General features: G+C 41.5%; 1 protein-coding gene across 1 annotated transcript in view; it reads right to left on the reverse strand.

Annotated features, from left to right (window-relative positions):
• Positions 1-14450: 14450 nt before the first annotated feature.
• ST7L (suppression of tumorigenicity 7 like) overlaps positions 14451-25443 on the reverse strand; it is a 67922-nt gene continuing 56929 nt past the window's right edge. Inside the window, exon 15 of the mRNA XM_044001734.1 lies at positions 14451-14547. Within this exon, the coding sequence (XP_043857669.1) occupies positions 14542-14547 (6 nt within the window). The 3' untranslated portion in view covers positions 14451-14541. The remainder of the gene's footprint in view (positions 14548-25443) is intronic.

Here is a 25443-nt window from a genome sequence, read left to right on the forward strand (position 1 = left end):
ACTTCCCCAGCATGGCAGCCTCCTAGGAAAGGCCTCGGCACACCCCTGCTGCTTCCTCACATGGAAAAGTGCTGTTCACTGCACCGACCAAGGCGAGGATGCTCCGTTCCCTCCGAGCAGGCCAGGCCCAGGCCCAGCTCTCACCTGTGTTCTAACAAAGATGCTGCTTTCCTAGTCCTTCCACATTTCCACTCTCTCCAGAAGAGAGAGGGCCTCCTTTGGCAGCTCTCTGGCCCGCTCTAGGTCATACACAGCTTCAGAATTCCAGATTGCAGAGCCTTGCATTGGCCAATTTTCCCATCCTAAATTGAGAGAAGCAAGCTGTTGGTAAGGAGGAAATGGGGTGATGAGAATAGAGAAGCAGGGCTGTTCACCTCAAAGGCTAGAAAATGGAAGTAAAGGGCAGCTCTGGGCCTCATCATGGGGACCCTGCACTGTGAGGGCCAGTGGACCCCAAGCAGTATCTCTGGGGTATGCCAAGGACTTTGTGTGATCCAGCCAGGGCTCCCTCTGCGTCTGGTCATCTCACTACTCATCTGGAGCTTTCTTCTTCTTTTTCTCACTGCCCAGCAAAGATTATCATTCTCTCACCAAGGGGTAAGAGACTCACATACCCCCCAAAAAAGTTATTTAATCATACAACATGCAGTAAATCCACTGAGTATCTACTGGGGGCTGGGGGCTGTTCAGCATGCAGTCACACAAGTAAGCACCACTATCCCTCCTCTCCAGAAGTCCACAATCTTATATGAAAGCAAAGGCCCATGATCCTACTGTGACTCAGTTTCATCTTTAGTCAAGGAGTAGCAGAACAGGCAGTTGGCTTTCTTGTGGAGGAGAAAGAAGGAGCTCGCCCCACACCTGCTGAAAAGGGCTGGATGCCAACCAGCCCATGGAACATGTTACCAGCCTGCCCTCCCTTGTCCCAAGAGGAATGCCAAGAAACTATCAGTGACATCAGCATTCTTTACCAACCATTCCTGACTTGCACTTAATGCCTAGAGAGCTGAGTGAGTGTTCCTTGTTGTGCCTCGTTCTGATATTACCAGTTCCATAGAGAGACCTACTCTTTCCCCTTCTGGCACTGCTAGCAGAAATACCACTACCTGTTCGCTATTCAAGCCCTCTAAGGGTTCAGGCCCATTTGATCGACTGCTTGCTAATTCCTTAGAGGAGCAGCAACTACTCGGCATGACCGGCTAGCCCACCCCCACCTTGGAGTTTGTATGTAAGCATCCCTGCCAGTCGTGAGGAGGGAGCCCCGAGTTAGACAAGGGGAAGGAGGATGGCTAGGGTGGGGGAGGGAGTTTGTTCCTCATCCCTGGGAAGCCGTCGGCCTCCAGTTCTGCCGCCAAATGACAGCAGTGGAGAACAATGCCGAGCATTCCTGGGCAGGTCGGTGGGACCCTGGGCTCTTGGGCCTCGTGGAGAAAGGTGCCAGACACAGAGTGCTCGGTAAGCAATCCTGCAGAGCCGCCCCCTGGGTGCAGAAATGAAATACGAGGGAGCTTCACATTACACAGAGACCTGCAGCTTCCACCTGGTTATTGATGGCTCCAGTGACGGCCTCTGCCCCCATCCTCCACATAGAAAACGCCTGCTGCTCCAGGGGCTGGGCATCTCTGAAACAATCTCAGAGGATGACCCAGAGAGGAAAAGGAAAAGATGCTGCCCCTTCCCACTCCTCACCCTCCTGCCTTCACACACACACACACACACACACACACACACACACACACATGCCTGTGCATACAGAAGTGTACAAGGCACTACCTCCTGCCCCCTCCCCAGTAATCTTGGATGGAGATAAGATACGAGGGAAAAAGAAAAAGGCAATTAAACTTCAATCAAGCCCTATCAAAGCAGCCATACCAACAACAGAGCCCAAGTCCCAGCCAAGAGATGACTTAGATCTTTAAAATGTTACATTATCAAGATGCAGGCAGTTATTTTTAGTTTAGAGTGACTAGTGCATTCCAGCTGGGGATTGTGTGTGTTTTGGGGAGGAGATAGGGAAGGGGGGGATGGAGAAGAGGTGGGTGGTGGAGGAGGAATGAGGGAAGGAAATGGGAAGGTGGGGGGGAGTGGGGAACTGAGGAGAATTACCACCCAAGCAGAGCAGCCGAGGCCCAACTGCATCTCATCGCCGGCGCGTGCTGGGAGACAAGTGTGACGCGTGCCCTGGGATGGGGACTGTGAGGCTGGACATGGTGTAAATAAACAGTGGGGCGAATGGAAGGCTGGATCAGCTTTTATGGCTGCCTCTACGAAACTTGGGGCTTTGTAGTCACCCTAAAGCTGGTGAGAGAGATTTAATGAGTCTGGAGCTTTCCAAAGCTCCAAGGGTTTTAAAATTCTTTTATGGCCTAAGAGGGTAGGATGTCCTGGGCTCCAGCCCTCAGGCAGAGGCCCTGAAGGAGGGCAGGCAGTGACTGTGGGTCCCAGCAGCTACCCTATCCTTGAGTTAGACTGGGAAAAGGAAAATCAGAAACTCTTCTCTTCAGAAGGTTGGAAGATGCCAGGATGAATACTATCCCAGCTGCCAGCCCCAGTATCCAAAGGATCAGGAGGAGAAAATAATCCTCACTTAATTTCTCTACTTCCCCTTTCAGTTCACTACTGTGAACATATCTCTAGCATTCAGTCACTACTGTGAACATATCTCTAGCATTCAGTCACTACTGTGAACATATCTCTAGCATTCAGTCACTACTGTGAACATATCTCTAGCATTGCTCCAATCTGAGAATCCATTCCCGGCTTTGGGAGAGCAGGACAGGTTACCTGCTCCAACCTCTCTTCCCTCTGCTGTCCTGATTTAAATCCTGGCTGGGCCCAAGTCAAGCAAGTGAGCTTCCTACAGACACTCAGGACCAGCCCCACCCAGCCACATCCCTTGGCTGGGTCCATTCCCCCTCAGCTGCCCACAGCTTGCCCTGTGTGAGACTTTCCCCAGTCTTCTGAGACTGGACCCAAGAGAAGGAATTTCATGCCCCTTCACACCCCTTACCAAAAGCGGCCAAGCTATAGTTGGCGCTAATGAGCAAGTACACCTTTCCTTCTTAGCCAAATAATCTTGAATCTAGTGACTTGACTTTGGTTCTCCCATCCACTCATAAAGTCACTACTGGAATGGGCTCAGCAGACAAAACGGAAGTTCAGTTCGTGATGACAAAAGAAAGGTGATACTACCCACAACTGAGACATCTGGCAGACGGACTCCCAAGCGGGGAGGGGAGGGGGTATGTCCAGAGAAGATCCAGAACAAGCAATCCCACGACAGTATAAGAGAAGATGTCCAGGATTAAGGGTACTGGAGTCTCAGCACTTTAGAAATGGGGGTTGGGGGACAGCTCGGTGGCACAGTGGATAAAGCACCAGCCTTGGATTCAGGAGGACCTGAGTTTGAATCTGGCCTCAGACACTTGACACTTACTGTGTGACCCTGGGCAAGTCACTTAACCCTCATTGCCCCACAAAAAATAAAAAGAAAAAAGAAATGGGGGTTGGTTCAAAAATGCCCAAGCTGGTGTGGAAGGCTGGTGTGAGAGGAGCTGAATACAGTCTACATCAAAAGTGGATTTAGGGGGCAGCTAGGTGGTGCAATGGATAAAGCACCAGCCCTGGAGTCAGGATGTGACCTCAGACACTTAACACTTACTAGCTGCGTGACCCTGGGCAAGTCACTTAACCCCAATTGCCTCACCCCCCCAAAAGTGGATTTGGGTTTCTTCTGAACCCCCTCAGAATATCTCCCCCCCAAAATTATTGTTCAAGGCTCTCCATATTAAAATACATAGATATCACTTGTTTTTTTTTTCTTTGTGAGTGGTCCTAAAGATGTAGTCCATTGGCACAGGCAAGGGCTGGGGCAATTCTCTATGCTGAGGCCTTTTAAATGTGTCCAAGGGTTTCCTAACGCCTCTAGGAGCTCTGGATAGGAAATAGTAGTGGGAATGAGTATGCTCAGAAATAGTGTTGTCCTTGGCTAAGCAAACTCTATTAGCCCTTATGGGTCTTACCCACATCTCGGGCTCTTTGGTGTGCAACAAGGGAAAAGGAGGTTCCTGGATGCAAAGCCTCTTCATGGCTAAGGAGACATAGATTCACTTGCCCAGATAATCCTGGACAATCCTGTCTCTCATCTGGACCACCAGGTATGGCTCAGAAGGAAGATGATGAGGAGAAAAACAACTCCTGGAGATGATGCCCGGGCGCCCTTCCCAGGCTCAGTATCACACTAGCCCTATAACGCATTCATTCAACTGAAGGAAAAAAAATGAGTCCTTTCACTCACCTTACCAATCCTACCTTTTACCCTCCAACTGTGGATGAGGAAGGGGAAGCTGTAGGAACCAAGAGCCCATGAATCAAACCCCAGGGATGCTCCTTTGGGTTTCTGATCCCCACTCTTGGCTAGGAGACAAACACCTCATTCCAATGGTCTACCTGCATTTGGGGCTCGCCTCAACTCCCCCCCCCAAGAATTCTGACTTTTTTGGTCCATCCATCTTGGCTCTCTCTACTCCCCCGCCCCCACTGGAGCTCCACATGTGGGCTCAGGGGTAGTCATCTAAAGAATTCTTTCGCTCACCTCCTGCATAGCAGCACAGCCCCATAAGGCTGCACACCAGATGGAGGGGATAAAAGCCCGAGGTCACGGCTTCTTGCAAGACATTTTTTCTTAAGCTAACCCTGACTCCGAGAGAAGAGGCCAGTGACTGGATGACTAAGGCTTCGGCAGTGACTTCAGAAGTCCTTTGTAATCAGAAAGGAGATGGTGAACTTGGCTTTCCCCAGAAGTTCCCCCACCCTCGCACCCATCCCCCAGCCAGATCTCCCCCTGCCCTTCTCCAAGGTGTTCGGGTGGAATGCAGAGATGGAGTGCAGCCTTCTCCACGGTTGGGACCTGCTCAGCAGGCTGCCACACACGGGCTACACTGGAGGCGCAGCCCTGGATTTACTCCCCCGTTCTCTGGAAACACAAGCGAGCAGGAGAGAGAGGCATGAGAGGAGGGAAGATTGGTCTGCATGAAATAAACTCATGCTGAGTGTCAGGCCATCAGTAACACTGACTCAACACCAACTACTCAGAGTCTCATTCGAGAGGTGATGGGAGCTGTGAGGAAAGTGCTTTGGAAGCTCTCAAGTACAACATGAAGATAAGCTATTATTATCGGAAGCTCAGTCTCCGGGAGTTAAGGGGTTCACTCAGGAACACTTATAAGAAAAGGGTCTGGTTGGTGCAGTGGATAAAGCACAGGCCCTGGATTCAGGAGCACCCGAGTTCAAATCATGCCTCAGACACTTGACACTAGCTGTGTGTGACCTTGGGCAAGTCACTTAACCCTCACTGCCTTGCAAAAAAGAAAAGAGCAATGAGGAACTGCAACTTAGAGCTTAAGTGACTTGCCCAAGGTCATAAAATCAATAAGTGTTGGAAGCAGGATCTGAACCCAGGTTTCTCTTGACTCCAAGGCAAGTGCTCTTTTTCCACTACAAGCAAGGTTATGATAGAGTGGAGTGAATGTTGGAGTTGGAGTCAAGAGTCTTGGGTTCAAATCTTCCATTAACCTCTCTCACTTCATTTTCCTTTGGTGTATGGGTATGACAGGAGTTGTGAAAAATAATCCATCTTTCTGTTCCTTTTCCCCATTTCAGGAGTAGAACATGAGGGTGGGAGGGGAAGCCAGCCACTCAACAGGGACAGACTCTCACAACCAAACCATTTGTTTGTATCATCTTAGCCTTTTTTTCTTTAGGCAACTTAATAAGAGGTGATTTCCGAAGCCCCTCACAAAAATCAAGCCTAAGGTTTTACACTGAGCCACGACAGCACTGAGAATATTGAATTCATTAAGAAGCATGTTTCAGGTTGCACTGTAATTTCCCTGTGTAATATAAGCCCATGGAATCTGACATAAGCTGATTGCTCATGCTGGTTATTTTATTTGCATTTCTGAATGGAAGGGATTTCAATACTCATAAAATATCTACCTGACTTATTATTCTTTGCTATTCTTCCCAGAGCAGCTGTTCTAAAATAGACACACAGACAGGAGTCTCAACTTGTACAACTGGTTAAGTGACCGGAAAAAAAAGGGGGGGAGGTTATTGCTGAAAAGCAATTAAAAAATTCAATATGGAGCCTGAGGCTAAACAAAGGCTGTGTTATGGCTCCTCCCAATTCCATTAGAAAGATAAAAGCCCGAGTCTAAGTAAGGAATCTCATTATCTTTGCTGGGCAGTCTCCTCAGGAATGCAGGGGGTGCTAGAGGACCCTCCCGATGCCAGGCAAAGCTGCCTTTGTCCCCCTCAAACTTCTCACAATGCCAAAGTGCCTGGATGTCTACAGCATATACTTATCTCACCCTTCCTTGTGTCTACTTCTTTGTGTATGTGTTTGTTCCCAAACCAGACTTGTTGAGTTCAGCATCAGATTTCTGATTCAGAAATTGAGAGCTGGAAGGGGTCTTCGAGATGACCTTATCTAGTCTTTTTCCTCTATAGATAAGGATACTAAGGTCCAGAAGTGAAGTGACCTGCCCAAGGTGGGTTATGGGTCCAGATCTCCAGGTCGAGTGCTATACCACCTTCGGAGAGAATCTAGTCCATCTTACAGATCAGGAAACCAAGATCCAGAAAATGTGGCTTTGCCAAAATAAGTACTTGAGACTGGACTCCAAACCAGGTCTCTGGACTCCAACTCCCCAGCCCTTCTCACTCCACTCCACTGCCTCCCCAAATGAGCAGTCCCTCCCTTGAATTTGTCTTGGCACTTTGAATCTTCTTTTACATCATTTTTAGTTATAGCACATTATCTTACAATCAGAACAGCTCAATTTGTAGGATTACTATTTTCATGTAACATAGGACAGTCTTCTATCCCCTATTAGATTGTGGAGCTCCTTGAAGTCAGATATTCTCTTAGTTTAATCTTTTCCTCCCCAGTTACTGACATAATACTTTAAACCCAGCAGACATTTAATGAATATTTGTTATGTACTTCTAGATTGCTAACTCAACATTCAGTATCCTAAAAATGATAAACTAGATAGTTGATCCCATCACTTCCATAGTTTACCTGACTCATTCCATTTTATTTTTTTTTTGGCAGAGCAACAAAGGTTAAGTGACTCACCCAGGATCACACAGCTAGTAAGTGTCAAGTGTCTGAGGTCGAATTTGAACTCAGGTTCTCCTGAATCCAGGGCCAGTGCTTTATCCATTGCACCACTTAGCTGCCCTGCCCCTATTTATTTTCTAAGTAGGACTTTACTTGTCAGTGTCATCTGCAAACATGAGGCCATTTCAATCAATCAAGAAGCATTTATTACATGCTCACTATACGCCAGACACTACGGTAAGTACTGGGGATACAAAGTTTAAAAAAAAAAAAATCTGCCTTCGAGGAGCTTATGTTCCAATGGGAAAGACAACCTAGGCCTAAAAACACACACACACACACACACACACACACACACACACACACACCAAGATAAATTCAGAGGAGAGTAGATGGAAGGTTTCCTTAGAATTGAAAGTACTAGTAGGGGTGGGGGAGAGGAGAGGATGCCCATTCTTTAGGAGGTGGCATTGGAGTTCAATCTTAAAGGAAGCCAAGGATTCTAAGAGTCGGAAATTATGAAAGAGACAGAGGCAGAGGCACAGAGAGACAGAGAGTGCATTCCAAGCATGGGAGACTGCTAGTAAAAAGAGATGGACATGGGAGAAGTGTGTGAGGAGCAGCAAGTAAGCCAATAAGTCTGGAATGTAGAGACTGGATAAATAGGAAAATACCAGGTTATGAAGAGCTGTAAATGACAAAGGTGTTTATATTAGATCCTAGGGATCTACTAGGTAGCCACTAGAGTTTATTTCAATCAGAATGATTTTTCTTTCTACTATCAATCAATCATCAAATATCTTAATAATAATAATAATAAATAACATTTGTATAGTACCTTAAAGTTTGCAAAATACTTCATATGTTAACTTATCTGAGCCTCACAAGAAACCTGTGCAGTAGGTACTATTATCATCTTCATTTACAGATGAGGATACTGAGGCTAAAAAAAGGTTAAGTGAATGGATTAAGGTCACAAGCTGCAGGATTCAAACTTAGGTCTTCCTAACTCCAGGTCCAACACTCTATCCACTGTACCACCTAGGCATTGAGCTAAGCCCTGGGTATAGAAGTACAAAGAAGGAGACAACCCCTACATGCCAAAAGCTTCCTTTCTAATGAGGTAGGCAACAAGAATATATAAATGTAAACACACACACACACACACACACACACACACACACACAGTCCTTTGACCCAAAGATTCCATCACTAGGCTCATGCTCCAAAGGGAGTCACTAATTTTAAAAACATGCCCATACATTCCAAAATATTTATAGCAGCACTTTTTGTGATAGCTAAGAATTAGAAAAAGGTAGACCCTGATGTGAAAGATTGAAGGCAAAAGGAAAAAGGGATGGCAGAGGATGAGATGATAAATAGTATCATGGAACAACAAGCACGAACTTGGACAGACTTCAAGAGAGAGTGGAAGATAGAAAGGTCTAGCATGCTGTGGTCTATGGGGTCACAAAGCGTCAGACACGACTGAACAACAGATGCCCATCAACTAGGGAACGGCTAAACAAATTGTGGTTTATATATGTAATGGAATATTACTGTCCTGTAAGAAATGATGGATGGGATGAATACAGAGAAACATAGATAAAGCTATATAAACTGATGCTGAGTGAAGTAAGCAAAGCCAAGATGAAAATATACACAATAACGACAACAATATAAGTGGAAAGAACCACAAGCACACAAATCAAAAGTCAATGTTGTGAGATTATAAAGAATGAACATAACTTGAAGAGATATTAGAGGACACTCTCACTTCACCCCAGTGCAGAGGTGGCCAGCCCACAAGTGTTATATATTGCCCATACTGTCAAACTTTTTCAAAATGGTTAAGCTCAGTTTTTCCTTTCTTTGTCTTCAAAAACATGCTATTTGTCTTATGAGAAGCTTCTCTGGAAGGTGGACAAGAGAGACACTAGGAGAAATAATGGTGCTGTAAAAAATATGTCATTAATTAGTAGCTGGAGAGGCATCAGGAGAGGCTTCATGCAGAATGTGGTGTTTAAGCAGCATCTCCCCCCCCCCCCCCGCGCCCCCCAGCAATTAGGGTTAAGTGACTTGCCCAGGGTGTCATATAGTAGTGAGTGTTAAGTGTCTGAGGCCGGATTTGAACTCAGGTCCTCCTGAATCCAGGACCGGTGCTTTATCCACTGTGCCACATAGCTGCCCCCATAAGCAGCATCTTAAGGAAAGAGAGGAACTCCACGGCCCAGTTATAAGGGGGAGGAACATACTATGCATGAGAACCGCTGCAAAAACACAGAGATGGGACATGAATGTCATGAGGAACTTTGAGGGTGGGGACAGTGTCTTTGCATTTGTATCCCCAATGTTTAACACAGTTCCTGGCCTTCTGCTGATGTTCAGCTGTTTTTCAATCCAATCCAATTCTTTGTGACTCCATTTGGGGTTTTCTTGGCAGAGATACTGGAGCGGTTTGCCATTTCCTCCTCCAGTTCATTTTACAGAGGAGGAAACTGAGGCAAACGGGGTTCAGTGACTTGCCCAGGGTCATACAGCTAGGAAGTGCCTGAGGTCAGATCCCAACTCAGGTCCTCCTTACTCCAGGCCTAGCACTCTCTCTACTGTACCACTCAGCTACCCACCTGGCATACAGTAAGTGCTTAATAGATGCTTTATCACTCGCTCATTCATTCATTCATTCATTCATTCACTGTGCATATCTCCATGGCTTTCTGGGTTGTCCATGATTTTAAGTCTTTGGATATTTGGGTTTTGGTGATTTGCCGTCGTCCAGCATCACCAGGAGAATAATGGGGTTGGAAAGATGAATGAGTTGAGCTAGATGGACCCTGAGCTCTTTTCTAACTCTCAGATTCTGGAATTGATTGATCCTGTGTTGTTAGCCCGATTCCTTCTGAACGGCTTTGGATCCAAGGAGGACCCAAACCTCCTGTCCCAGAGGAGCTTCCTTCCAACTGAAGGGAAATAACATCACCAGGATAAGTAAACTCAAGGTAACTGGAGGGGGCGCACCCGCAATAGAGGAGATCAAGGAATGCTCCATGGAGGATGTGGTCCCTAATCACAGTTAGTAGGTATGATGTGGCGGCCTAAAATACTGATGTGAATTTAGGCTCTGTTAAGAAAGACATAGTGTATATGGAGGTGTTAGTCTTGTTGTTCTCTGCCCTGGTCAGATCACATTTTGAGGATTTTATTAGATTCTGAGAGCCACCTTTGATGCAGGAAATCGATGATGTTGAAGAATGTCCAAAGGAACGTGAGCACAAGGATGAGGGGCTTCCAGATAATGCTACATTAGAATCTATTGAAGAAGAAGCCATCAGGGTATACGTGGTTGCTATCCATCCAAATACAAGGTAGTATTTGGGAAGGTATGAACTAGCAGCTGGGAGATCAGGTGCAAAAACTGAGTCTTGAAGGAAACAGGAGATCCCAAGAGGTAGAGGTAAGGAGAGGACGCATTTCAGGCGTGGTGAACAGCTGGTACAAAGGCATGGACACAAGAGAGCAAGGGTTTTGTGTGCCTGACAGCAAGAAGGCCATTAGGTCTGGATCACAGAGTTTGAGGAGGCAAGTCAGGTATAAGTAGATGGGAAAAGTAGAAAGGGGTTACACCATCAAGGGCTTTAAATGACAAACACTCGGGTTTATCTCAGATCCTGGAGATAATAGGGAGCAACTGCAATTTAATAAGGGAGGAAGGCTGAGGTACTTTATTTTTTTTGTTTGTTTTTGTTTTTGTTTTGTTTTGTTTTTGCTGGGCAATGGGGGTTAAGTGACTTGCCCAGGGTCACACAGCTAGTAAGTGTCAAGTGTCTGAGGCCGTATTTGAACACAGCTACTCCTGAATCCAGGGCCAGTGCTTTATCCACTGCACCACCTAGCTGCCCCCGGTACTTTATGAAGATCCCTTTTCAGGCTATGCAGAGAATTGACTGGAGTACAACAAGGCTTGGGCCAGGGAGCCCATGTAGGAGACTATTAAAATACTTCAGGCTTGAAGTGATGAAGGTCTAAACTGGGGTAACGGCTGTAGAATGAAAAAGGAAAATGTATGTGAGAGATATCGTGGGAATAGGAAGACAGGAAGGGAGAAAGGAGGAAGAGAGGAAAGAAGGAAACAAGCATTTATTAAGCACCTATTATTCCAGGCACCACGTCTGGTGTTTTACAAATTTTTTTCAAAGTGTTTTACAAAGAGTATCTCATTTGATCCTCACAGCAACTTTATTATGCCTATTTTGTTGTTGTTTAGTTGTTTTAGTAGTAGTCAACTCTTTTTGACCCCATTATTATTATTTTTTTTGGCAAAAATACTGGAAAGGTTTGCCATTTCCTTCTCCAACTCATTTTATAGATGAGGAAACAGAGACAGACAGAAGTTAAATAACTTTCCCAGGGTCACACATCCAGTAAAGGTCTGAGGCTAGATTTGAACTCCAGGTGCAGCACTCTATCTACTGTGCCACATGGGTTTAGTTATCATTTCTATGCAGATAACTCTCAGTTCCATATATCCAACACTATTTTTCCCCTGAGCTCCAGTTCTACTTCATCAACTTCCTAGTGGATGTAGGCATCTCAAACTCAGTATGTCCAAGACAGATCTCATTATCTTTTTTGGGGGGGGGCAGGGCAATGAGGGTTAAATGACTTGCCCAGGGTCACACAGCTAGTGAGTGTTAAGTGTCTGAGGTCGGATTTGAACTCAGGGCCTCCTAAATCCAGGGCCGGTGCTTTATCCACTGCACCACCTAGTTGCCCCAATCTCATTATTTTTTTTTTTGCCAAAACCTACCTCTCTTCTAAACTAGCCTCTTTCTAAACACTCAGGTTTTTAAGTTTGGTCATCCTAAATTCTTTCCTCACTTTCCTTCACCCTACACATGCAACCAGTGGCCAGGTCTTGCTATTCTACTATAACATCTCTCACGTGTACATAGCAAAAACTCTTGTTGAAGCCATTCTCACTTCTTATATGGATTACTGCAATAACTTCCTTATTGATTTCCCTGCCTCAGTTTTCTCCTCTTTCCAGCCCACTCTAAACACTACTGCTTATGCAATACATAAAGTTTAACCAGGTGGTGAAAACCTTCTACACTGACTAGACAGACAAGGGAAAAAATCCAGGTTTCATCCTGCGATCCTGCCCTTTGAAAGGAATCTTCATTGTATAACTTTTCTGGAAAAGAAGAAGCCTCAGGGACAGCTAGGTGGTACAGTGGATGAAGCACCAGCCCTGGATTGAGGAGGACCTGAGTTCAAATCTGGACTCAGACACTTGACACTTACTAGTTGTGTGACCCTGGGCAAGTCACTTAACCATCATTGCCCCACCAAAAAAAAAGGGGGGGGGAGGAAAGAAGAGGCCTCATTGAATTCTGACTGACTTCTTGGATCATTATGCCTCACTGTGTGATATGATGCAAAGGGAGTTGGGATATGTAAACAAGTAAGCAAAGATGGACCTAATGAATCTAAACCAAAAAGAATAGTAGATGGGAGATCAGAGGCCATCTAAGTCCAACATCATCATTTTACAAATGAGGAAACTGAGGCTCAGGAGAAATGAAGTGATTTGCCCAAGATCACACATAGTAGTGACACAGCAGCAAGGATGTGAACCCAGGTCATCTGTTTCCAGATCCAGTCCTTAATCCAATCACAACCCAAGGAGGGCATGTTTTAGGATTCTGAAACTATTCTATTTTAAAGTGCCCATGGCCTATGAATTTAGCAACAGCTCTTTAAAAACAGTCCAAAATGAATTAAGATCTAGATTTGTGTGATCTAGACACATTTAAGAGACACACACACCCCCATCCCCGGAATACTTTTTTTCCGAGAGCCAACCCTGAAGGCACAGACCTAAAAGAACCACCGAAGAATATCTCTTCAGATATTCAAGGTTCCACCACAGTGGGCTGGGGTTTTTTTGTTTTGTTTTGTTTGGTTTTTTTTTTTTTAAGGACATTACAATAAGCTAAAGTATAGCAGAGCCAAATTAATAAGAAAAGCCTTCACAGTCAGGACTTAACTGAATAAGAATCCCTGGGTTCCCAACAAGTGATAAAAACCCAAAGGGGTCAGAGTCAAATACATTTTTAAAAACCCTGCCGAATTTTATTTGGGGGCAAAGTTCTGACCTGGAGGCCCCCAAGCAACCAAGTTCAAACCAACCATGCCCCATAGGAGAACATTTTTCTATTTCATTGTATCTAGATGGTGGTGTGTGTGGGGGGGAAATAATGATGCATTTGTCTGTCAAGAAGAACTAAACCTCAAGTCTGGAGGGCTTCTAACACACATGGACTAAAACTTAATTGTGAAAGGACTGCCACCTGGAAACCAAAGCTTAAACCCCTAGGCTTTAGAATGGGAATCGGGATGGGAGCCTATATGAGGGAAGGCAAGGGCTGGCGAGTTCCTAACAAGGAGTAGTGTGAGAGAGCATACTAACATCCTCTATTCTCTGGAGGTGTGGTTCTTTCCTTGAATGTCACCCAAATGCTATGCAGACAAAGCTTAGCTGGAACACACCTGTTCTACGCTTTGAACTGTATCAAAAGTTGTAAAATCCCACTCTATCCTCTCTAACTCAGTCAGATGGTCTGTGGATGAGAGCAGAGCATGATCCACTTACCCGAGCAATGTGGCTTAAAAATTCTCTGTGTACATACATTCTCTATCTACCTGAGGGCACCACGTGAAGCTGGAGGATGTTTTCCTAAAGTAAGCAAGCCAGCAAGCCTGCCAGCCAGGAATGGGGTTGCCCTAACTGTGTTCTTAATGGTAAGACAGATCAAGAAGGGGCAGTTTCATTTTCAGCTCCAAACAGTTCTGGTCTGGCTTAAGTCAGGGCAAATATCATTACCATTTAACCTTTCCTTGAAGTTTCTTCTGCTTGAAGGAAGACACCTTGGGTTTCTCAACTGACAGCACACCAACCTCTGTAATTACTCTTGACCTCTAAAAATCCCACTTTTGCAGCTAAGAATCATGAATTGTGATATTTAAGTCATCAGTGAAATTGCACGACACCCACATAGCCCCACTGTCAAATTTCTTCCCTTTTCATATGAAAATGAGCATGCCTCTACTGGAAGGGCAAGGTTACTATCCCTAAAACCAGTAGTATCGGCATTTACACTTGAAGTTATCGTGCCAAATTCAGAACCACCTTTTTAAGCCTTGAAATTCCACAGGCAGGCTTTGTGACTGATTTGTTAAACAGGAGGTAAATGTAGAGAGAGCCCTGAAGATTAGTTATCAGAAAACACACTCGAATTTTACCAGAAGCAGATTTATTCTACTTTACTGAAATCTATCCTTAAGGTTCCTCACAAATTTTCCTTTTGGTCTTGAAAGTGGCAAAACTGAGGTTGAAACAGAATATATGCATTTTATACCTTAAAAAAAAACAAAGGAAAAAAAAACACTTCAGAAAGTCAATCAGAGTGACGATAGAAATCCGATTTGAACCATCAGGAAACCAGTAAGTACATGTCCCTCCAGTCTCTGCTATTCATTGTAGGCGAGAGTCTCTGAGTCCAGTAAACTCCATAGAGTTGCATGAGTGTCTGTGATATAAGGGATCGAATGGCATTCTTTCTTCCAACTGTAAACCAGCAAGGACATGACTGAAATCAGACCTCATTGCAGTTCTGAGGGCAGAAAAGCCAAGTTATTTAGTTTACTCTGTTGCAGCAGTCGGGCAAATAGACTACTACTATGAAGAAGCTCCCACGGCAACACATTTGTTTGCCATTGAAAATTACATTCCTGACATCAGAATGCCTTTTCTATTCTTCTCATCTAATGCAACAGACATTTATTAAGCACCTACTACGTTCAAAGCACGGGGAATGAAAAGATAATTTAAAAAACCCTTCCAACAGCCCCTACCCTCAAGAAGCTCACATTTTACTAAGGGGGAAGGGGGGAGGTTTACAATATTTAAAGAGAGAAACAAATATATACATGAAAATTTAAGAGAGAGGGCTCTAAAGATCAAGAAAGGCTACCTATGGGAAGTGGAATATAAGCTGAGCCTTAAAGAAGCTAGGGATTCTAACAGACAGATGAAAAAAGGGAGTACATTCTCAGGAGACATTCCGAGCAAAGGCATGGGTACAGCAGGAACGAAGAAAATAAACATTCATGAATCACCTACTATATACCAGACATTGGGCTAATAAGCACTTCACAAATATCTCATTTGATCCTCACAACAACCCTAGGAGGTAGTGCTATTATTATTTCCATTCTGTAGTTGAGAAAGCAGAGGCAAACAGAGGTTAAAGGTGTTGTCCAGAGTTACACGGCTAGGAAGTCCCTGGAGGTGGATTTGAACTCAGATCTTTCCGATGACAGGCCCAGTGCACTTACCCCACAGTGCCACCTACCTGCCTCTATAGTATATACAGGAGATGGAATGCCAGATTTGGAGAAAGTAAGGTCAGCTTGGTGTGAAGGGGAGAAACATGAAATATACTAGAAAGGTAATTTGCAGTCAAATTGTGAAGGCCTTTCATTGTCAGACTGAGGGATTTGTGTTTTATTTATTTATTTATTTTTGGTAGGGCAATGAGGGTTAAGTGACTTGCCCAAGGTCACACAGCTAGTAAGTGTCAAGTGTCTGGGGCTGGATTTGAACTCAGGTCTTCCTAAATCCAAGGCTGGTGCTTTATCCACTAAGCCACCTAGCTGCCCCCAATTTGTGTTTTTTCTTGATGGCAATAGGGAGCAAGTGAAGGTTCCTAAACAAGAAAGTAATATGCTCAGATGAGCTTTAGCAACATTTTGGCAGTTGATTGGCAAATGGAGAGATGGAAAGCAAGGAACTCAATTAGAAAGCTGTCAAAATAGTCCTGGTGAGGAATAATGAGGACCACAACAAAGGCAGTGACTGAGTTTGAAAGAAGGGGGATGATGGGAGATGTCCATTCTCTCCTTCCTTACAACTAACTTGTCTCCAGATTGACCTCCCTCCAGCAAGACTTCCCTAATTAAGCCTTTATTTTTCATCCTTCCAACATTTCAACATTTGAAAGGCTATGGACCTTCAAAAATCAACAGTCATTCCATGGTCAAGGATGTCTCAGTACGGCTACAAAGATCAAAGGCTCCTACTTTTAGTTTTATTTTTGTAAGCAACTCAAGAAACACATTCTGAAGCTATAAGTTGTTCTATTCAACAAAACATCCACTTAATGTCACTAGGCATAGAGTGCTGGAAGTGGAGGAGACAGAGATGAAGAGGACACTGTTCCTGTCCTCAGGGAGCTTCTAATTACAGGTATACAAACAATTGTAATACAATGTAGAATGAGTTAGATGCCATAAAGGAGAAATGACCAAGGTGCTACGAGAGTACAGAGACATGATGCACTTATGGTAGGATCAGGAAACACTTCACAGGAGAGGTGACATTTAAGCTGAGCCTTAAAGGATGGGAAGAATTTCAAGAGAAGTTGCGGGATGGGGGTGGAATTGAGGAAAAGGGCGTTCTAGGCAGAGAGGGTAAGAAAAAGCAGAGGAGACAGACACAAGGACCAATTTCTCTGAGAAATGAATAGTTCAGTTTGCCTGGAGTATGAAGAGACAAGGCTGCAAAGTTAGGTTGGAAAATGATTATGATGGAAGATTTTGAATTCCAAGCTACATTGGTGTCATTAATCTATAAACATTAGGAAGCAACTTAAGTGTTATTATAAGCAAAGAAATTATTACATCTGTGCTGTAGGAAGATTATTCTGGTAATACAACGTGAAAGAAGTTCTGGAGGAGACAGTCTGTAAATAGGCAGATTAGTTACACAATGTATCACTAAATCATCCAAGTTTTTATTGAGCACCTATATGGGTGTTCCCTATACTAATGAAATGAGAGGTCTGATCTCTATCCATACACCTATGCCTAGCACTGTGCATTGTGCATGGTTCACAATGTCAGATCTCTCAGAAAGTCTAAGAAGTTTGAAGACTGAGAAAAAGGCAGTGGATTTAACAATAAGGAGATGATTGGGGCCTCGGTGAAAGCAGTTTGGGTCAAGCAGAGGGGAAGAAAGCCAGATTTCTCTTTTTTTCCTTTCTTTTTTTTCTTTAACATTTTTGTTTAAAGTTTTGAGTTTCAAATTCTATCCCTCCCTCTTTTCCTCTCCCCCTCCCTGAGGCAGTAAACAATCAGATATAGGTTATACATGTACAATTATGTAAAACATTTCCATATTTGTCATTTTGTATAAGAAGACTCAAAAAAATTTAAAAATAAAGTGAAAAGCAGCATACTTCAGTCTGTGTTCAATCAATATCAGTTTTCTCTGGAGGCAGATAGTATGCTTCATCATCAGTCCTTTGGGATTGTCTTGGATCACTGTATTGCTGAGAACAGCTAAGTCATTCACAGTTCTTTATCAAACAATATTGCTGTTATTGTGCACAATGTTCTCCTGGTTCTATTCACTATACATCATGATGTTCATGTTTTTCCAGGTTTTTCGGACATCATCCTGCTTGTCATTTCTTACAGCATAATATTCCATTACAATAATATGCCACAGCTTGTTTAGGCATTCCCTAATTGATGGACATCCCTTTGATTTCCAATTCTTAGCCACCACAAAAAAGAGCTGCTTTAAATATTTTTGTACAAATAAATCATTTAATCTTTTTTGGAATGTCTTTGGGATATAAACCTAGCAGTGTTATTGCTGTATCAAAGAGTATACCCAGTTTTAAAGCCCTTTGGGCATCATTCCAAATTGCCCTCCAGAATGGTTGAATCAGTTCATAATTCCAACAGTGGATTAGCATCCCAGTTTTCCCATATCCCATTCAACATCCAACATTTTCCTTTTTTGTCATATTAGCCACTCTGATAGGTTTGAGGTGATACCTCAGAGCTGTTTTAACTTACATCTCTCTGATCAATAGTAATTTAGAGCATTTTTCCATATGACTATAGATAGCTTTGATTTCTTTGTCTGAAAACTGTCTGTTCACATTCTTTGACCATTTCTCAATTGGGGAATGACTTATATTCTTATAAATTTGATTGTTATCTCTATATATAATTTGAGAAATGAGGCATTTACCCGAGATACTTGTTGCAAAAATTCTTTGTTTTCTGCTTTCCTTTATAATCTTGGTTACATTGGTTTTGTTTGTGCAAAAGCTTTCTAATTTTATATGATCATAATTATCTATTTTATATTTTATAATGCTCTTTATATTTTCTTTGATCTTAAGTTCTTCCCTTATCCATAGATCTGACAGATAAACTATTCCTTGCTCTCCTAATTTGCTTATGGTATCACCCTTTATGTGTAAATCATGTACACATTTTGACTTTATCTTGGTGTGCAGTATGAGATGTTGGTCTATACCTAGTTTCCACCATACTGTTTTTCAGTTTTTCCAGCAGTTTTTGTCAAATAATGAGTTTTTCTTCCAAAAGCTTGGATCTTTGGGTTTATCATATACTAGATTACTATGGTCATTTACTATAATATAATTTGTACCTAATCTATTCCACTGATCCACCACCCTATTTCTTAGCCAGTACCGGATTGTTTTGATAATTATTACTTTACAATACAGTTTGAGATCTGGCATGTTTAGATCACCTTTCATATTTTCCATTGATTTTCTTGATATCCTTGGGCTTTTGTTCTTTCAGAAGAATTTTATTATTTTTTCTAGATTTATAATTTTTTGATAGTTTAATTGCATGGCACTAAATAGATTAATTTAATTTAGGTAGGGTTGTCATTTTTATTATATTGGCTTGGCCTATCCATGAGTAATTAATATTTTCCCAACGATTTAGGTGTGATTTTATTTGAAAAATGTTTTAAAGTTGTGTTCATATACTCTGTGGGTTTGTCTTAGAAGGTAGACTCCCAAGTATTATACATTGTATACAATTATTTTAAAAGGAATTTCTCTTTCTCTTTGTTGCTACTGGACTTTGTTGGTAATATATAAAAATTCTGATGATTTATGTGGGTTTATTTTTTATTCTGCCATTTTGCTAAAGTTGTTGATAATTTCAAGTAGATTTTAGTTAATTCTCTAGGATTTTCTAAGCATAACATATTATCTGCAAAGAATGATAGTTTTTTCCCCATTGTCTATTCTAATTACTTTAATTTATTTTTCTTCTTAATGCTATAGCTAATATTTCTACTACAATATTAAATAATAGAGGTGATAATGTGCATCCTTGATTCACCCCTGATTGTAATGGGAAGGCTTCTAGGTTATCCCCATTACATATAATGCTTGCTAATGGTTTTAGATAAATAGCACTTATCATTTTAAGGTAAGCTCCATTTATTCCTATGCTCTCTAGTGTTTTTAATAGGAATGAGTGCTGTATTTTGTCAAAGGCTTTTTCTGCATCTATTGAGATAATCATATGATTTCTGTTGGTTTTTACTATTGATATAGTCAATTATGCTGATAGTTTTTCTAATATTGAAAAAGTCACAAATTCCTGATATAAATTCCACCTGGTCATAGTGTATGATGCTTGTGATATATTTTTGTAATCTCTTTGCTAGTATTTTATTTAAAATGTTTTTGCATCAATATTCATTAGGGAAATTGCTCTATACTTTTCTTTCTCTGTTGTGGCTCTTCCTGGTTTTGGTATCAACACCATATTTGTCTCATAAAAAGAATTTGGTAGGAATCCTTCGCCTATTTTTCCAAATACTTTATATAGTACTGGGATTAATTGTTCTTTAAATGCTTGGTAGAATTCACTTGTGAATCTGTCTGGTACTGGGGATTTTTTCTTAGGAAGTTCATTGATGACTTGTTCAATTTCTTTTTCTAAGACTGAGTTACTTAAGTATTTTATTTCTTCTGTTAACCTGGGTAATTTATATTTTCATGAATAATTTTCCATTTTATTTAGATTGTCAAATTTATTGGCATAAAATTGGGCAAAATCGCTCCTAACAATTGTCTTAATTTCCTTTTCATTGGTGGTGAGTCCACCTTTTTCATTTTTGATACTAGTAATTTGGTTTTCTTTTTTCCTTTTTTAAATTGAATTAACCAATGGTTTATCTATTTTATTGTGTGTTTTTTTTCATAAAACCATCTCCTAGTGTTATTTATTAATTCAGTGGTTTTCTTACTTTCAATTTTATTAGTCTCTCCTTTGATTTTCAGGATTTCCAATTTGGCATTTAATTGGGGGTTTTTAATTTGTTCATTTTCTAGGTTTTTTTTAGTTGCATGCCCAATTCACTGATCTGCTTTTCCTTTATTTTATTGACATAAGCAATTAGAGATATAAATTTCCTCCTATGTACCACTTTGACTGTATCCCATAAATGTTATGTGCTGTCTCATTGTTGTCATTCTCTTTAATGAAATCATCTATTGTTTCTGTTATTTATTTGACCATTTGTTTTTTTTAGGATTAGATTATTTAATTTACAATTAATTTTAATCTCTCTTCCCATTGTCCATTATTGAATGTCATCTTTGTTGCATTATGATCTGAAAAGGATGTGTTTACTATCTCTGCTCTTTTGCATTTGGCTGTAAGGTTTTCATGTGCTAATATATGGCCAATTTTCGTGTAGGTGTCATGTACTGCTGTGAAAAAGGTATATTCCTAAAAAAAAAAAAAAGAAAAAGGTATATTCCTTTTTATTCCCATTGAGTTTTCTCCAGAGATCTATCATATCTAACTTTTCCAGAATTTTATTCACTTCCTTAACTTTTTTTCTTATTTATTTTTTGGTTAAATTTATCTAATTCTGAGAGGGGAAGGTTAAGGTTCCCCACCACTATAGTTTTATTATCTATTTCCTCCTGTAACTCATTCAACTTCTGAAAGCCAGATTTCGATGACAGAAATAGTAAATAGAAGATGAGAAATTGGAGGTAATAAGCATAGACAGCTTTTCCTAGAATTTTGGCTGTGGAAGGAAGATGAGATTTACGACTATAGTTTGAATGGATGGTAGGATCACGTGAAGGTAAAAAGTGACAGATATTTGGGCATATTTGCAGACAGCAAGGAAAGAATAAGTGGATATAAGGAACACTTGAAGATTATAGAAAGACAGGAAATGATGGAAAAGGCAAAAAATGCTATAGGTGAAAGAAGTGGGATGGGATCAAAAGCCCAACAGAAAGATTGGTATTGGCAAGAATTCATCCTCTGAGAGTGGAACAAAGAAGGATGGGATGGGAGATGATGCTGAGGCAATGTGTGGAGTGGAAAGAACCATGGCTCTGATTCTATCTCTGACATCAAATGTGTATGATCTTGGACAAGTCTTTTAACACCTGTGGGCCTCAGTTTCCTCAGATATAAAATGAGGGGGTAGAAACTGATAGTGTCTGGGGTCCCTTCCAGGCCAGGCTCTGATCCTGTGAATTTTTTCAGTGGAACATGAGGTAAAGTCCTCTGTTGAGAGAGAGGTAGTGATACAGACAGCTTGAGAAGAGAGGTCTTGAGGAGCTAGCCATGATAGAGAGTGCAAAAGTGGATAATAAAGAAGAAAGGGGCAGCTAGGTGGCGCAGTGGATAGAACACTGGCCCTGGATTCAGGAGGACCTGGGTTCAAATCCAGCCTCAGACACTTGACACTTACTAGCTGTGTGACCCTGGACAAGTCACTTAACCCTCATTGCCCTGCAACCCCCCCAAAAAAAACCAAAACAAAACAAAAAAAGAATGAAGAAAATGGAAAATTATTCATAAAAATATCAAAGAATATTGCTGTCTCTGTGCACAATGTTCTCTTGGTTCTGCTCACTTCACTATACATCAGTTCATACAAGTCTTTCCAGGCCTTTCTGAAATCATATTGCTTGTCATTTCTTATAGCACAATACTATTACATCACCATCATATATCACAGCTTGTTCAGTCATTCCCCAATTGATGGGCATTCCTTTGATTTCCAATTCTTAGCTACCACAAAAAGAGCTGCTATAAATATTTTTGTACAAATAGGTGTTTTTTTCCCTTTTTGGGAATGTCTTTGATATAAACCTAGCAGTGCTATTGCTGGATCAAAGGGTATGCACAGTTCTATAGTTCTTTCGGCATAGTTCCAAATTGCTCTTCAGAATGGCTGGATCTTTTCACAACTCTACCAACAGTGGATGAGTGTCCCAGCTTTCCCACATCCCCTACAACATCCAATACTTTCCTTTTTTGTTATATTTGCCACTCTGATAGGTATGAGGTGATTTCTCATAGTTGTTTTAATTTGCATTTCTCCGATCAATAGTGATCTAGAACATTTTTTCATATGATTAGATAGCTTTGATTTCTTTGTCTGAAAACTGAGCAGATTTCAGAAAAACCTGGAAGGACTTACATGAACTGATGCTGAGTGAAGTGAGCAGAACCAGGAGAACATTGTACACAATAACAACACTGTGCAATGATCAACTATGATGGACTTAGTTCTTCTCAGCGATGCAATGATCCAAGACAATTCCAAAAGACTCATGATGGAAAATGTTCTCTACATCCAGGAAAAGAATTATGGAGTCTAAATGCAGATCAGAGCATATTATTTTCACTTTTTTGGTTGGCTTTTTGTTTTTCATGGTTTTCCCCCTTTGTTCTGATTCTTCTTTCACAACATGACTAATGTGGAAATGTTTAACATGACTCTACTGTATAACCTAAAAAAACCAAACCAAAATAAAAAAGGCTGTTATACTGGAATCAATAAAGATGAATTGAGATGAAACAAGACCCATGGATCAGCATAGAGGGTCTACCTAAGGTCAGTCAGCAAAATTTTGCAATGGAAAAAGTCAGCAAGGTTACATGATTTTCTTTGTTTTAAAAAAATATTTTATTGATGTTATTTTCTCCTTTTATATCCCTGTCCTTTCCCAGTGATTACCACCAGCACTACCCCCACCCCCATCCCAGCCTTTATCCCTCATCCTGGCCATATATCTCTCTTTTGTAATAAATAAGTACAGGAAGACAAACACATTGTTTGGTCTGAAAATTACATTATTTTCTCCAGCAATATTCAGCATCCTGAACTGACGGCAAAGAAATCCAATCAGATATTGGAAAAAGGATGGCAGTAGAAGGTCCCTGAGGGTGCTATGTTGTTGCTGTTGTTGTTGTTGTTGTTGTTCAGGTGTCTCAGTCATATCTGACTCTTTGTGACCCCATTTGGGGTTTTCTTGGCAGAGATACTCGAATGGTTTGCCATTTCCTTCTCCAGCGCATTTTACAGATGAGGAAACTGAGGCAAACAGGGCTAAGTGCCTTGCCTAGGGTCACACTGCTGAAGGTCAACAAACATCTGTCTGAGGCAGCATTTGAACTCAGGTCTTCCTGACCCCAAGCCTAGCCCTTTATTCACCTAGCTGTCACTGGGGGTGCTATATAAGGTGGTATACAGTGGAAAAAGCACTTGATGTGGGGTCATAGAACCTGGATGCAACTCAGTTCTTCTGACCTTAGGCAAGTCTCTTCACCTCTCCAGGATCCAGTTTCCTGATGAAGGGATTAGTGGGATCCCAATCTATAAAACTGGGATGGATGACTGCTAACATCCATTACCACTCTAAATCCTATGACTATGAATTCTAGGGTACTAGTAAGAATATAACTGAAATAATTCATCAAGCTGGATAGAGAGGAATTAGAAACCATGAGAAGTTGATGGACTGGGAAAATGGGATAAAGAATAGGTTCAATAAGAATAAGGTTGTGAAGAAGCAGAAGTGTATGAGGACACAGGTCAGGGGAATTTCTAAATTTAAATGTTGGAGGCGAAGCATTTTCATGTGATGATAAGGTCTAAGGTGTGGCAGTGCTTGTGGGTAAAGGCAAAGCTTCTCAAACTGTGGGTCTAGACCCCATATGGGGTTGCATAATAATGTGGGGGTTACAAAAAATTTGACAACAGTAAAAGCTTACATATACCTATTTTATATACCGATATACCTGGGGTCACATAAAAATTTCTGCAACTAAGTGGGATAATGCAGTCTAAATAACATGACTAAAAATCATAACTGATAAACAAAAGTATATATAGTATAGTTTCACACACACATATGTATATATATATATATATATACATATATACACATTTTTTTTATTTTGCAGGCAAGGGGGGTTAAGTGACTTGCCCAGGGTCACACAGCTAGTAAGTGTCAAGTGTCTGAGGCCAGATTTGAACTCAGGTACTCCTGAATTCAGGGCCGGTGCTTTAACCAGTGCGCCATCTAGCTGCCCCTTACATATATTTATAAATCTGTTCAAATGGTGGCCTCTATTTGGGGGATGGGAGGGTGGGAGACAGTTTTGAAGTTAAAATGTTACAAAAAAATAAATAAAATTCAATTAAAAAAAAGAATCATAGACTGTGTGCCCCTGGGTGTGCCTACTTATGTTTCTGGGTTCCAACTTCCCAACAGTAAAATAAGCATACCTTCCCTCCCCAGATTGTGGTGAAGAGATGAGAGACTCTCTGTAAAAACATATCAGGAATAAGGATATGAACTGAATTCAAATGGCTACTTATTGGGGATTTTAATGTTAATTATCCTTATGGACTTAGTTGTTTTGTTTGTTTGTTTTTTTGTTTTTTGGGGGGGGGTTTGCGGGGCAATGGGGGTTAAATGACTTGCCCAGGGTCACACAGCTAGTAAGTGTCAAGTGTCTGAGGCCGGATTTGAACTCAGGCTCTCCTGAATCCAGGGCCAGTGCTTTATCCACTGCGCCACCTAGCTGCCCCCTTAGTTCTCTTTTAAACAATTTAAATCTGATCTTGAAAGTAAAACTCCATTCAAAGAGAAGTCTTAAAGCCATCTTCAATATCCCCACAAAATCCTGTTCTTTATCCAGATCTACCATTCCATTACTTTCTACAACTATATTCTCTGCTTATGACTCACAGGTCTGGGATGGGTCTGTAAAAAAAAAAATGATGTTTTCTTTAAAAAAAAAATTCCTAATAGGAATTTTGATATAACCAATTCAGGCCGACTTTACTAAGGAAAAGCATCTAAAATTTTCTTTGCAGTCTATTTGTCCTAAGTGCCAGTAATAGATAATAAAAATAGTTGCCCCAGAGAATAAAAACAACACTAACCATTTGTTGATGACTAGGGAAATAAAAAGATCACAGAGGTAGTGAATGTTTGAGGCAAGATTCGAAGTCAGGTTTTCCTGACCCCAAAGTCCAACACTACACTATACTTCCTCTCATTAAGTAATAAATATTATTAGTCCGTGGCAGAGTCAGGAAGTTCTAAAATTGCAACATTCCCTTTGAGGGGGAA

This window comes from Dromiciops gliroides, chromosome 4 (assembly GCF_019393635.1).
Source record: "Dromiciops gliroides isolate mDroGli1 chromosome 4, mDroGli1.pri, whole genome shotgun sequence".
Taxonomy (NCBI): domain Eukaryota; kingdom Metazoa; phylum Chordata; class Mammalia; order Microbiotheria; family Microbiotheriidae; genus Dromiciops; species Dromiciops gliroides.